Here is a 14,688-nt window from a genome sequence, read left to right on the forward strand (position 1 = left end):
TTGTTGTTTGACTGTGAGACTGGGGCTATTCGAGCAGCGGAGCTGAGACGTTTTCAGGTGTTCGACAATCGTTGTCTCAGAGCCATAGCTCGTATGGGTTGGTGTCGGCGAATCTGTAACGAGACAGTTAGAAAGCATGTGTTTGATTGTACAACGGGAACTTCCATCGCAGAATGTGTCCAGCATCAGAAGCTGTATTACGCTTTCCGAAGAGAGTGTTGGCTTCAGTTGCCGAAGAGAGTACTGTTTTCCCTACCAAATTTAGAGTGGCGTAAACAGAGAGGTGATCAACCCTTGCCTTGGCAAAGGAGTATGAAGGAGATCGCGAGACGCTTGGGTGCTGTGGGTGTACACGCCTTCCAGGATGGGAACCGTGTGATCCTCACTGTGCCTGGTTGGAGACACCACAAGATATAGCTGCCAACCGATGTCAGTGGCGATCTTGTCGTCAGATTCTATCCAGATTGCCTGAGTGAATGTCTGGAGCGATGATCCTTGAACTGCCCCTCTCCCCGCTTATCCTCCGGTCTGGTTCCCTACAGCGGGTTCATTGGACACTGCCAGATTATGACATTACTCACGGTACGCTAACCGAGCGGAAAACGGGCGTCGGTCCAAAAGTACTTATGGTGGCTTCTCATTGGTTCACAGACAATCAGCGGATTTTCGCTGAAATCGTTCAACATCTTTTGTGCAAAAGGTACACAGCGATGGAGGAACTCTAGCGAATGATACTGGTCTGTTGCAGGATCTGTTGTACAGTTTGCAAAGAGAGTTGCTAGATTCACTGGCAGACATGCCAACCAAGACAGTTTTGAAATGGGTCACAAGAAACCCTCAGTTTCATCCATCAAGCCAACCCATCATAATGCGGGATTCTCCGTGATAGCATAACCTGTTGTTTCAGTGGATCCCACACAGAACGCGCATAGTTGTTGCCATCTCAAACTAGTCCAGCTGGTTGGTAGGCGTCTCACTCGGAGAATTTTCACGCCTATTGCTCAAGCGAATGTTCCGAATGGTATCAGGTTGGTTGTTGTTGGTGAGTTTCAAACAGATGTTTTTCACTGATACGGAGTAACTCCTGGGTGAAGCTTCAGATGGTTGCGTGATTGCAGGATTAGCCGCAGTAGCTCAGTAAGGAACCCCCAGCCTTATATATGGGAAATGAGCCTTTCGGTGGTGAGAACGTTGCCTAGCTTCAAACCGATGGGATTGTCATAACCCAGCCTCTTGACCCCGAGCTTGATGACGCATTCATACCTATGAGAAAGAACCGATTTTTTTGGGCAGTAGTGCAAATTTCGCCCCCTAAAAAAGTTATTTTTGCGGCATCACAACTCTCACTGTTGATCGACCGATACTACTTATATCATGACAAAGTAAACTCTATTGAATATTTCCGCAACTGAAACTCGAAGCTACCTGTGTGGTGCATATTATCTGGAAGAATACCTCTGTCGTACTGCCTGCCAGGGACCATCTCGATTTCCAGCAGTTAAAAGTGAAATTTCAGCTTCATCCTAGAAAGAACTTTATTTCCGAGGCTGACAAACACTCTCTGACAGCTCACTACCGTTTTCACTCTTTTGAGCAAAGCAAGTAAGTAATGTTACGTAATTTCCCGAAATCGTGCATACGCGTAATGCACGTGTGATAAGGTTGCTGAAAACTCTTGAACAGTAAACTAACGGTTTCACCCTTCTCGGGGCTCATCAGGTAGGAGCAGTCCCCGAGTTTCCGTCAACCTTATGTTCTACTTGAAATCAAATTGGACTGTTTTCGAGAAATACACTCATTTCCAAATCAATTTGGTTTTCACGTGAAACTCAGGTGAATCTCTCGTTTACGACGTCGCTAAGCAACTGAATATGCTGCACCAGGCAGCGTAATTTTTTAGTCCGTACGATATTCGAGATATCGCGATGCATTGTATAGGCTTAATACACTACTCATATGGTGGCTGGAAATCGCTGGACATCCCACGACCGGTTTCGTCCTTCTCGTGTTTCATCAGTTAGGCGCATTCCCAGAGTCTCCATCATTATTATGTTCTACTTGAACATAAATTGCACGGTTTTAGCGAAATACACTCTTTTTCAAACAAATTTGGTTGCGCGTGAGGGCCACCTGAAACCCAGCTGAATCTCTCGTTTATGCCGACATGAGACATCCGATTAGAGGCCATCCAGTTGATTATACTCGTCGTTCAAAATTTAGGCGTTTGTGGAGCTACCTGACGAAACTTCTGGCTGGTGGAGTACTCGGTGAACACAATCAAGACAGATACTGGGTGGTCGTTTGAGGCGGCGGGGGGAAAACAGTCACATCGCTCAAGATTCAACACGTCCGTTGTTCAGTACTGATAATTTGGGCGCTTTCAAAGTGCGATTTACACTATCCTCATTGCGTCGACCGACTGCCTCACCGGTCAGAAGTTCCGTCGGTTATCGTCCCAGTCGGACATCCGGGGTTCGAACCCGGGCGCCCTCTAAGCTATGTATCTACGAATTGCTCTAACAAGGGAGGAACTCGAGTCGAGTGTTTTTCCCCTTTGATGTGGACTGACCAAAATAACGGTGACTGGACAAAAAGAAGGACTGTTTCTAAAAATCTCGCATCCATCTTCAACTAAATCAAGCCATTTTATGGAACGTGGCACTCATAAACTTTTGAAACTTCTTCGATAGCCCACGACTATTTTTCCGGCAACCCTCGGATTTCTTTCAACTGTGTGTTCTTTTTGAACTCAGATTGCAATCAGTTTGCCAAATTCCATTGGTTGGAAGTTGATTTGGTTTTACCGTGCGACCTAGCTGGATCCCATATGAATTTCAGCAACCTTGGAAGTAGTGTGTGTTCTATCATGAAATTATACAGTCATATATATCATGTTGCTCCAACCAAAATATGAATTGGTCTATGTGGAACACATTTGATTAGAGAAAGACATATAAGATGGATTCAGCTGAGTTTTACGATAAAAAACCCCGATCGATCTTTCGGAATTCAAATTTCTGTGAGATACCCACGAATCTAGAGTGTCGGGATATGCATAGAAGGGCTTCAGTGATGGGGTCAAATCCACATTGAGGTTCATCTAATATTCCGTTTTGGAACAGTCAGCTAAGACAAACTCTTTGTAGTGTTCACACGTGAAACTGAACAGAATGTTAAAACCAGCCGTTTGTTTACTCCTCATTTGAGAGGAATCAAGGTCGTTTTGAGCACACCAGCGTGGCAGTGTATGGACAAGTTTCGTACCGAAGTTACTTAGACCGAACGGCAGAAATATGCCTCAACGGGAGACTGAAAGAATATCGACCACCCATCGTAAAAAGTTCACCCGGCAAGAACGTAAAAACAGACATTTTATGAAACCAGGTTACACACAATCTTCACGTGCTGCTCTAGGACAAGAAATCGATTGAAAATCGACTGCCCCGATTTGCCAGTCTTAGGTGTCACTACCAGTGTCCTCGATCATATGGGGCCCGACGATTCATCTGGAGACATTTCACCTCTGTTGGTAAAAGGTCTTTTACAGCACAAGAAGGGTCGTCTTATGTAGCAAGTGGATACTAGTGAAGGGTCGAGAGGCCTTCGCTGCGGAATTGTTTATCAGCAAACTAACTAAGCAGTTATAGGACAGGTAAGTAAAGGTCTCATATTCACATAGTTTTTAAAAATTGGACATTCCCGCGCGACTTCTTGAACTTTCTTGGATATTAGCTGGCTACTGCACACATGCTAACTGCAAAGCAATTTCACAGAATCTGTAATAAATTCACCTTCCATTAGACGCGGGGCGGAGCTTCGACACTAGTACAGACCACTCGCATGCCCCATCAAGAGTGTACTCCGTTACACTGATAATGTCCCTGTTGTCATTCACGAGGCCAGTCAATGATTTCGGATACCGCCCTCAACGTATAGCCATCCCCGCACTGTCCACAACGTCATCGGGGAACCAAACGCTGGCAGCTATAACCACTGTATAATAGGCACGAGATGATGATGATGAGGACGGCGATGATTGGATGACGATGATGATGATGATGATGATGATGATGATGACGTCTCACCCAGTTGAATCTGTCGTTTGTGATGTTTCCAGGCAGCTGAATGTGCTGCACCAGAGCGGCTCATGTTTCAGTCGCTACGATATTCAAAATATCGCAATACATATATATTTTTGGATCGCACTACTCATAAGGTTGCTGAAAACTCCTCGAAAGGTCACGACGGATTTTGCCCTTCTTGGGGCTCATGAGGTAGGTACAGTTCTCGAGTTTCCGTCAAGCTTGTGTTTTACTTGAAACATGAGCTTTCGAGGAGTTTTCAGCAACGTTATGAGTAGTGCGTTACAAAAATGTACATGAAAGTTTTTAAAGGGGAAACCGCGCTATTTGTCCCATGAATAACCGAATCCAGCCAACTGTGGCGCTCTCTGAGACCTACTTTTCGAGACAGTATCTTTTGAAGTCTATCCAGCTCGACAAAACTGATGACTAAGCTAGCCTTACGTCCTTTTAGTGAAGCCAGACTATGGTGAAAAGCCGAGAAGCACTGTACAGCGACTTCATTCTTATTTGGAGATCATCGTCACTACGCCGGTCACGAGTCTTCACAGTGATTCGAATCTGCGATCTCCTGGCTCGTGTTTGACACTAAGGGGTCCGGTCATGTGCCGTTTGGCAGTGCGATTCACTGCATGGAGTTTCACGTGATGATCGCTGGTCACGATGAGACAGCCCTGCAGTGCTTCTCGAATTTTCAGCGTAGATTGGCTTCACTTATAGGATGAAATTCCCCAAGCCGACCACCGGTAATCTTACGTTCCCGGTCAGTGCGTGGATTGCGTGATCAACATTGTGCCAATCAGCCTTTGTTTTACTACACTGAGGGTACTTGAATCAGCCTGTTGACCAAACATTGCTTGTTGTATTACCCATCTGGCGTGTGATGGTTCTCAAATGTACCGTTGATGTTTTTCTCCGCACTGTCTGTTGCTACCCAAGGGTTTACCAACCAAATCTTTCGTAATGGCAACCCCCGACGTCTGTTCCCACCACCACCACAACAGAGCAGGTTTTGTAAACACTTCCGAACATGTTGCTGATGTCCGTGATAAACTTTTACGGCCACTCAACTACCAATTAAGCTGAGAACATTGACTGGAATACTTTACTATCGTTTTGCGGTTTATGTGGCCGAAAGTTCACAGCGGACAAAGTTGGGAAAGAAACCAGCACTTGTTTTTACCATACTGTTTGGGGGATAATGTTGCCCAACCCCGGGTGTACAAAGGTAACCTCTCAAGTGTGAACGTGTGTGTGTGTGTGCGCGCGCGCACCCAGCCCATCTGGGCTGGACAAATCAGCGTGTTCTGTGTGAAACTGTGCTTGCCTCCGTACGTGCTCGCGTGCATTCACACACGCGGACATGTCGGCAAGAACGGACCACAGTGGACCGATTGTGCACCTGCAAGCCCATTACGACTGTGCCGTTCAATTTCCTTGTGCTGTTCGTGGTGACTTCATCTCGCGTATTTAACTCAAAAAGCCAAACTCCGCTGAACCAATTCGGTCAGCGCTGCCTCGACTGACAGGAGTTTTGTGATTGAGTCAACTGCTCGACTGTGTCGTTGAATGCGCGAACTCAATGTTTGGAATTGAACTGTTGCACCTGTTTCTGACTGGTTTGATTTGTCTACAGCCCGGAGTACTCAGGTTGACGGCTGCGTTGGAAGGCGAACACGATGCTCATGTTCCAAGTAAGTTGGCTACACAGCGAGGCCAGGCAGTATTTCCCATCAGTCGTTTAAAGGACAGTCATTTCATTCTTTCAACAAAATGTAACCGCTGTCTCAATAGGAAATCTTTTATAAGTGTATGTAGGGGTGATTGCAGCCCGCTGAAACCAGGCCACTGTTTTGTCAAACTCGGGGTTCATTAGACAAATGTGGTCATCGAAATCGAGTAGGCTTGAATACCAACTTTGCCTCAGTCGTAGATTATGAGTTAACGTGAGACAGAAAAGAACCCAGATTAAATAGAGCGTTTTGATCGGTATCTGAAATTTCGGAGTACTTTTCTGTACTACTCATCAGTTGATGTAAGCGTATCGACTACCCCCCACCTCGATCTTGTTCTGTTACATCTCATCAGGTGTGCGTGGACCCCACCCCAATTTCCGTCATTCATATCTTCGAGTTTGAGAAATATGGAGGGTTAAGCGCTCAACTGAGAAATGAATTGATGTTTATCTGAGGCTTGGAGATATTCTCGCTTGCGATGTTTTTTAACTGGTCACGCAGCATCGGAGATGTCTTAGAGTTCAACTGAGCCAATATGCATGATCTCAAACTCCATCAGTTCAATCGAAACACATCAGTGTCTCACTTCAGAAACAGCCTTTTTGCAAAAGGGCCATCTGTCAAAACTCTGGGATGTCTTTTAAATTTGAAAAGAAAATATGATATTTTGTTGGTTTTGGGATCATTTCGGCGTTGTTTTATTTGCTCACGCTTAGTTTTCCCAAGCGAGATTGCCCTCCGAGCAGAATTAGTTCACCCAACTAGTGTGGCTTGATATTGATCCGTTTTGAGGGAGCACCAATCAGCTGCCGAAAGAGGCCCCCCTCAATAGCTCAACGATGATCAAGATGTGATGTGTATTCATAAAGCTAGCACGCATTTCGATCATAAAAAAATTTCCAAATTTTAATTTACACGAAAATGGGGGTTCTGTCCTAACCAAATGTGAGACCATCCTGTTGTGTACTTACCAAGAGACAAAGTGTCAAAGTACAGCAACATTGGTGTACTTCCGAAGGTGACCGTTGGACAGAAGGTGACGATAGTGCAAACGGTTGCTATCGGAACATCGATTAGAAGCCATCTGTTGAACGTTTATCTCGCCAAAAAGAGATCAACGTACACTTGTCCGGTTCGAGGGAACCATCTCAATGGATCACCCGAACGCTGTCTCTTTCAAAGTTGGTCTCTTATGACAGTCAGATGGTCTCCAAAAGCTTCTCTGAGGGGTGCCCAAAGAGACCATCCTCCAGCTCTCACTATGGTAAGATTGTCGATTCAAAATGTCACTGAAAATTCGAAAGTTCACAGATGGGCTGTCGACGGATTTTCAGCAGCCTTATGAGTAGTGCATTACAAATATATATATATATATACATGTATCACGATATCTCGAATATCGTAGCGACTGAAACATGGTGCAGCACATTCAGTTGCATCCTAAACGAGAGATTCACCTGGGTTCCAGGTGAGTCTCTTTCGAAAAATCAAATTAGTTTGCAGAGGAGTGTATTTCGCTAATTTGGTGAAATTTGGTTTCAAGTAGAACATAAGGTTGATGGAAACTCGGCGATTGCGCCTACCTGATGAGCCCAAAAGAAGAGCGAAGCCGGTCGTGGGCTATGGAAAACATTTCAGCAACCTCAAGTATACTTGTCTGACGTGTAAATGGGCGTTCTGGTGTTTTTGAACATCATTTGCCGCTTACTTTTGTGAGTGAATTTATCCTATACTCGGCCAGGAGTACAATAAACTATTGACAAGACCAACTCATGGCCTTTATGGACATCTTGTTCCTTGAGAGATCACATTCAGCAGTACAGGATATCTTGATGTGATTGACATCAATCGGTTTATCTGATTAGCTGGAACGAATTTAAGCTTTTGAATTTCGGCTTCAAAAGCCGGACAACCTTGTGACACAATAGATCTGACTAACTTCATATCACAAGGCTACAAACACCTGATGAAGGGAGAACTCAATAAACAACAATACAGAATACAGTGGAAAAATACAGTCGAATTAATCAGATGATTAGTTAATTAATTATAAATTGTTTAATTAATAATAACAGAACAATTTTATACGACAATTCAAAATAATTAAGGTATGTCAATATTCGTACTATACTCGGTTCATACTATAGAATACAATAATGAGTTCAAACCGCGCGGGACAATGTGCTCTAGATGGCGTAGTCCTGTTTTCATGTGTGCGTGAATCTCTTGTTTTTGAGAAGCCCGAAAAAGTCGACCGTAGGCGGTCGAGCAGTTTGCAGCAATCTTGTGAGCAGTTCCCTTCAAGAAAGTGGGCAATCAGACAAGAATGGCTTTCGACTAGAACACTTTGCATATCAGTTTGGTTTTCTTGAGAGACTCAACTGAATCTCTCGTTTATGACGTCTACAAGTGAACGTGCTGCACACAGGCCGCCTCATGTTCCAGTTGGCATGATATTCCAGAGATGGCAGTATAAGTTCATGAAAGAAACTACTCACAAGGTTGCTGGAATCTCTTCGACGGCCCACGACAGATTTCAAACTTATCGGAGCTAGGCGCAGTCCCCGAGTTTCCGTCAAACTTATGTTCTACTTGAACCCAAACTGGACTGATTTCGACAGTTACACTCATTTGCTAGACAATTTCGTTTTCAGTAACCTTGTGAGTAGTTTCTTTCATGAACTTATATTGCGATCTCTGGAATATCATGCCAACTGGAACATGAGGCGGCCTGTGTGCAGCACATTCAGTTGCCTAAGAACATCATAAACAAGATAATTAGCTCGATTCAGTTCACCTTTTCGTTAAAGTAAATTCGTTTGGAATGGCATGCATTTTACGAGTACCGTAGGTCGTCTGTCAGCTCGAAAACAGGACCTTTAAGGGTGTGCAAGTTCGCAAAAATGCTAACATTTGCAGATATCGTGTGAATTGGAGTTGAGAGAGCACTGGAAACGCTGATAATGTCGCACTGCTTGACCAGGATCCTTTAACCATTCTGCGAACATTTAAGGAGCTGAAATCCATCAAAGCCTGATACATTGGGGTTTTTCTTCATCAATGATCCGAGATCAGACGACCAGTGGTTGGTTCGTTTTTTAGTCAAGACATTTGGGTTTCCACGGCTTCATCATCAGTCGAACTGACATTCTTGGTGCGACGTCTTGGAGTGGAGTCTTAGTTTGCCGGAAACCCACCGAGAAGGGAACGTTTGCAACCAAATTGCTCGCTGAATGGACCGTCGGACCACCAACAGACTAGGTTGCGATGAAATATCCATTGGTACCGAAACAGTGGGCAAATTTTCTGAGGAGTACCCATCGAAATTTGACCTTCAAAACTAAATTACGCTCGACAATCGAAAGGCAAAGTCTGAGCACGGGGAACATCGGTGAGTAGAACGCATCAGAGGGTGGACACTGGCTGCCGACCTTCAATCTACTGAAGCCCCGAGTCTCAACCGTTGCTAAACATTCATTCGACCTGACTGGTGATGAAAAGATAAAAAGTGTTTTCGAGAAATACACTCATTTGCAAATCAATTTGGTTTTCACGAGAGACTCAACTGAAACTCAGGGACTGCGCCTACCTGATGAGCCCCAAGAAGGAAGAAACTGGTTGTGGGCTGTCGAGCAGTTTTCAGCAACTCTGTGAGTAGTTTCCTTTGTGAAAATATACTGCGATATCTCGAATATCGTGCCGACTGAAACGTGAGGCGGCCTGTGTGCAACACATTCAGTTGTAGAATATCACAAACGAGAGATTCACTTCAGTCTCTCATGAAGACCCAATTGATTTGCAAATGAGTGTATTTCTCAAAAACAGTCCGATTTGGGTTCGAGTAGGACATAAGGTTGACGGAAAATTGGGGACTGCCCCTACCTGATGAGCCCCAAGAAGGGTGAGACCGGTCTTGGGCTGTTGAGGTTGACGGAAACCCGGGGACTGCGCCTAGCTGATGAGCCCCAAGAAGGACGAAACCGGTCGTGGGTTGTCGAAGAGCTTCCAGCAACCTTGTGAGTAGTTTCAGAAAGGTTCACAAAAAATCTGATAATCACTGGGTCTGAAGTATGGGCCCCAAAAAGCCCAGCCAAAACAGGCTTTTCTTTCTGGTTACAAATCAGCAGATGGACGTAGATGGAGAGATCGTTGAAATCTGATCCTTGATATCTAGCGCTTATGCAAGACTTGAACGTCTGGTTTATGGAGTGACGTCATTAAGGTTTTTCACTTCTCCTGCTTGCAGTCTCATTCGAACAGTTGTCTTCCTGTCCTGGAGCAATTGTTCTTGATATCGTGAGTTGAAACACCCGTAGAGGCGAGGAAATACACTGCTTATGATTCTTGATAGGTGCGAAGCTCGAATGCAGTGATTCTCCCTTTTGTTATGGACTTCACAGTGCAATAGCTCCGTGACTGTTCAAATGAGAGTGATGTAAATCTGAATCGTAGAAGCAAAAGGCAAAACTGAAATTAAAGCTAAACAGATACCTTGTGTGATTTCTATCTAAAGACGAAAAAATCACAGCTTGAATCATCGTTGCCTTCGTTGATGTTCTCCTGCCATAAAAGGTGTCACTAACGCTCCTGCTGTCAGGTTCTATCTAGATTGTCTGAGTCCGTCTTTGGAGCCTCGGACGACCTTGAATCGTTGAGACAGACAAGCTCGAGACCATTTTCACTTGTTGTCTGCCACTTTGATAGTAAAGTTTTGTTCAAGTGATCCCGTAAGCATACTACTGTCAGCAAAACAGTAGACTACGAAGGGCTTTGTAAAATTCTACCCCACGGCTACTTCGCCGCGACTGCGTTTTTTTTCAACAAGCAATTTGGGAATCGATGGCCCGAGCGAGTAATATGCTATGAGACGGTAAAATAATGCTGATAAATTTACAGTCACAGGCTGTCGAAGAGTAGTCTACATCAAGAATGGTCGACAGAAAGAGGAATATAAGTTGCACATCTGCCCATTCTAGAATGGAGGAATGTTTGGCAATCTTCACGACTACTGAAGCTCCTTGAGGTCAACATTTGTCCCCGGACTTTTTTCCCAGATTCCGAACCGTTCGGAAACATTTCCCATGTAGTTTGATGACTGTGCTGTGTACCCTGGAAACAATTTATGTATACACTTCAAAGTTGGAACTCGGGTCGATTTTTGAGTACTTTTGCAATTTGACGGACGTGCTGCTATCGATCCTCGTATCTCACGATCCACCACAGGGATAGAACCAAAAATACTTCTGTATGTATTTTCATACCTGTTACTAAAATTGCAATGTCATCCCAACTGGTAACCGGCGAAAAATGCTCATCTTTTCAATCCATACTTTATCCTTCAGAGGATCTTTCGCCTGGAAGGGTTATTCTCCCAGAAAACTGACTAAGGTTGGTTCACCTAAGCTTACTTCAATGGAACTTCCCCTCCGGGAGAGACCTAGTTCCGATAAACCCTTTCGGATGATCTCGGGGGAATAGAATAGCACTTGCTTCTTACAGGAAGTTTTTATTCTAAGGTAGGATAGTGATCAATACAGCTCAGTATTTCAAGTGTAAATACGCTGACTTCAGGTTGGAGAATGTCAGGGTCACGTGCAAAACCAAAGTTTTTTTAAAGAAAATCCAGTCCCCTGAGTGCTGTTCAGTGTTGTTTTGTCCTTGCCTGGGAACTAATTAGAGAGATGACCTTGGGCAATTCCCAGGAAGGCTTCATCCTGTCATTGAAGACAGTCTATGTTGCAAGGCCGAGAAATACTGTGCAGCTGATTCATTCCTGGTGGGAATCACCAGTAGGAATTCCAGAACCCGCGACCTCCAGGCCAGTTTGGTTTGAGCAACTAACCTTCCGGCCAATCAACAGTGTGGTTAGCTTGCACTTAGACAGGGTTCCACGTAGATAAACGAATTAAATTTCATGGATCTTTTCCTCTCCACCCACAGCCCCCCTACCATCGGAATGTGAAAATGACAATCCACTCGGGATGATCTCCGGAACGATTGCCAACTGGCAAATCACCGCCTCTTCGACCTATCCATCGAGTTGGGCCAAGGGCTGTTCCGAACACAATGCCCGCCCCTTCCGCCCCAACGGACTGGCCTGGTGCGCTAAATTTAAATCCTCGTCTGAATGGCTTCAAATCGATTTGGGAGTTCGAGCATTGGTGAGATTAACTATCGTAGCATCATATAAGCAAAATTTGTGCAATTCGTATTTGCTACCCGATGCGGTCACTCCGCAATCTAAGGTATTAAGAAATGTGTTCTTAATTGGACCCTTTTCGTTTTCCATCTGCAGTACTTTCCTTCCTCGTTAGCTTCAGATAGCCCTTTACAGAGACAAAGGAAGATTATTACAACTGTGTTTTTAGGGTAATCATAGAATGTTTCACAAGATCGTGCCAGAATCGCTGTGAGAGGCGAGGAGCGTCGAGCTAAAGATGTTCGAACCAGATTGGCTGGTATTCTGACCAATCAGGGTATGCCTTCGTTTGGTCCGTGGCCCGCACGTGACACATCCGCCCAATTGATGCGCTGTTCGGTCATTAGGAATGACTGGCCTCCGGACAACTATTCATAAAGTTGCTGAAAACACTGGCTAGTCAACTATCGTTTACGCAACTCTTGGGGGTCCGTTTGGTCCCCCACCAGCTTAGTTCCTTACTAAAGAGTGGTATAAATGAGAAATTGAGGTGACCTTCAGCTTGAGTTTCAAATCACATCGATCAGTTGTTTTCCTATCTGGTTTTATTCAAACAAACAACACTAAGCTTGAAGAGTCGTTGCAAAAACCTATTCTTGTGTTGAAACAATGTGGGCTGTCAGACGTATCGAGTTATTGCGCGCTGCTTCATTCTACCCCTCAGTCGATAGTCCAGTCGTTGACTACTGACCATCACACAGGGTTACATTATAGGTTGTCGTAACACCTTTTCGGTGCCTAGCTGTCACGCCACCCAAACAAAGCATGAGGGATGGGACACTGCGAGGTTGCCCAGGCCTAGACAGGGGAAGTCGAGAGGCAGAGGTCGGGTTCGAGCCATGGACCTTCCGATCAGTAAATTCTCGTTCAAACCACTGAGCCATGTCGCCCATTTTAAAAGACATTCTCACTTCGATTTTCTCTCCTGGCGGAATAAATTGGACATTTAAATAACCGGAAAGTGGCTCTGAATGGTCATCTTGGGTAACATTACGTCGCTCCATACTTGTCTTCTTGATGAAATGTCATCGAGAAACAGAGATCAGTACTTTTGTCCTCAGCTTCCAAACTCCACAGAGTAGATTACATTCGAACAGGTCTGTTGCTTACTCAGTTTACAGAGTAGCTGGGTGGAAAAGATCTGACTGCTGAATCTGTTTTTCTCTTGTTTCACAATGCAGGCAGTGGGTGGATACTTAGGTGTGACAGATGGGTAAAGAATCGGTCCAAAACCCCATCGGGACCCTTGAAACTACTTTAGGATACAAAAGTCATCCGAAACTCTGGGCATTTTGGTGACCCAGCTTCGTGTTAGGTCTATTGATCGTGTTGCTGGACTCAACCACATCCAAGCGTCTTTGAGTCCGGACTACTGATACAATGGAATTAGACATGCAATTAGACAGCGAACGAAGAAGCTGTTATCTCTTGGTGACGGTAGATGAGGTTTTCAGCATCGGTTCTTTTGCAAAGTTGAGAAGACTGCCCAATGGAAGTGAAGACATAGCTCTCAGAATTATCACTCCTTTGGTGGTAGCGAGGCGTTCAACAACTGGTCGACATTCAAGCAGGCATTCTGTGGAGGGGGGGACAATGAGGGCGATGATACACATTGAAAAGGGACTTTAGCAACTGCATTCTATTAGGATTAATTCATACAGGAGACCGGAAAAGTGGCACTTTTGGGAACCTGGTGCTTTTAACGTCCTATTTACTTACATGATCATCAGAGTAGTCTTTCGTGAACAGTCCGGGGAGGGAGAAACAGTTTGAAGGTCAGATTCGCTATGAAACCCCAAATACGAACTCGAGATCCCTGCGGTATTCAGAACCTAAGGGCATAGAATCCGATTGATGGAACTTCGAGGAAAGTAAAAGTGTGAGTTTCCATGGTGATTGAGATTGATGTCTCGGCTACTTTGCCATGGAGGTTCTGAGAGAGAGTGTCAACTGAAAGGCTACTGAAATGGTCGCGAAATTACCTCCGTTGGACGATGTAGGCTTCCACATACTAAGCATTTGGAACATTGAGTGTCGAGGAACATCGTTGAGACCAACCCATGTAAGCAATAAGTCCAAAAGCGTTGTGCAGCTCCTTCATCCTTATTGGGAAACACGAGCAGTGCACATCTCACGAAACTCCGGTAGTGAGTTTTGAACGTGGGACCTTCCAGCCACTGGCTGGACATCATCATCATCATCAGCAGCTCCTTCTTATTGGGAAACACGAGCAGTGCACATCTCACGAAACTCCGGTAGTGAGTTTTGAACGTGGGACCTTCCAGCCACTGGCTGGCTGGCATCATCATCATCATCGTCGTCATTCTCAGCCGTAAAACTGCGGACTTGTCATACAGTGGTTGTAGCTGCCACAGGATCGTTCACCGGTGATTCGGGGAGGTGGGGCAGGTAACTGTGCATTGGAGGCGGGAGCTGATAAATTAGTACATAAATACAGAACCGTGGGTGGACTGTTAAGTGAGGGAATTGGGAGGGGAGCCTTACATTTAAGGCAATAGCTTAGATGCACGAGCACCCTTGAGGGCGCGACTGGGCCATGTCTGAAAATGTCTCTAACCATTGATGTGGCTCGTCTCGGGGTCCCTATCCAGAAAGACGGCAATGAACAGCGCAGCTGAGTTTGCTGGTAATGACCTTCAATGGTGTCATT

The 14,688-nt window shown here is 45.0% G+C and overlaps 1 protein-coding gene across 1 annotated transcript in view; it reads left to right on the forward strand.

Annotated features, from left to right (window-relative positions):
• Window positions 1–476: 476 nt before the first annotated feature.
• T265_05713 (hypothetical protein) overlaps window positions 477–14,688 on the forward strand; it is a gene marked incomplete at both ends in the record, with an annotated part of 61,981 nt that continues 47,769 nt past the window's right edge. The window contains 5 exons of the mRNA XM_009170786.1: window positions 477–620; window positions 1,724–1,833; window positions 4,118–4,274; window positions 5,719–5,776; window positions 11,759–11,979. Of these exons, the coding sequence (XP_009169050.1) occupies window positions 477–620; window positions 1,724–1,833; window positions 4,118–4,274; window positions 5,719–5,776; window positions 11,759–11,979 (690 nt within the window). The remainder of the gene's footprint in view (window positions 621–1,723; window positions 1,834–4,117; window positions 4,275–5,718; window positions 5,777–11,758; window positions 11,980–14,688) is intronic.

This window comes from Opisthorchis viverrini, assembly GCF_000715545.1.
Source record: "Opisthorchis viverrini unplaced genomic scaffold opera_v5_113, whole genome shotgun sequence".
Lineage (NCBI taxonomy): Eukaryota > Metazoa > Platyhelminthes > Trematoda > Opisthorchiida > Opisthorchiidae > Opisthorchis > Opisthorchis viverrini.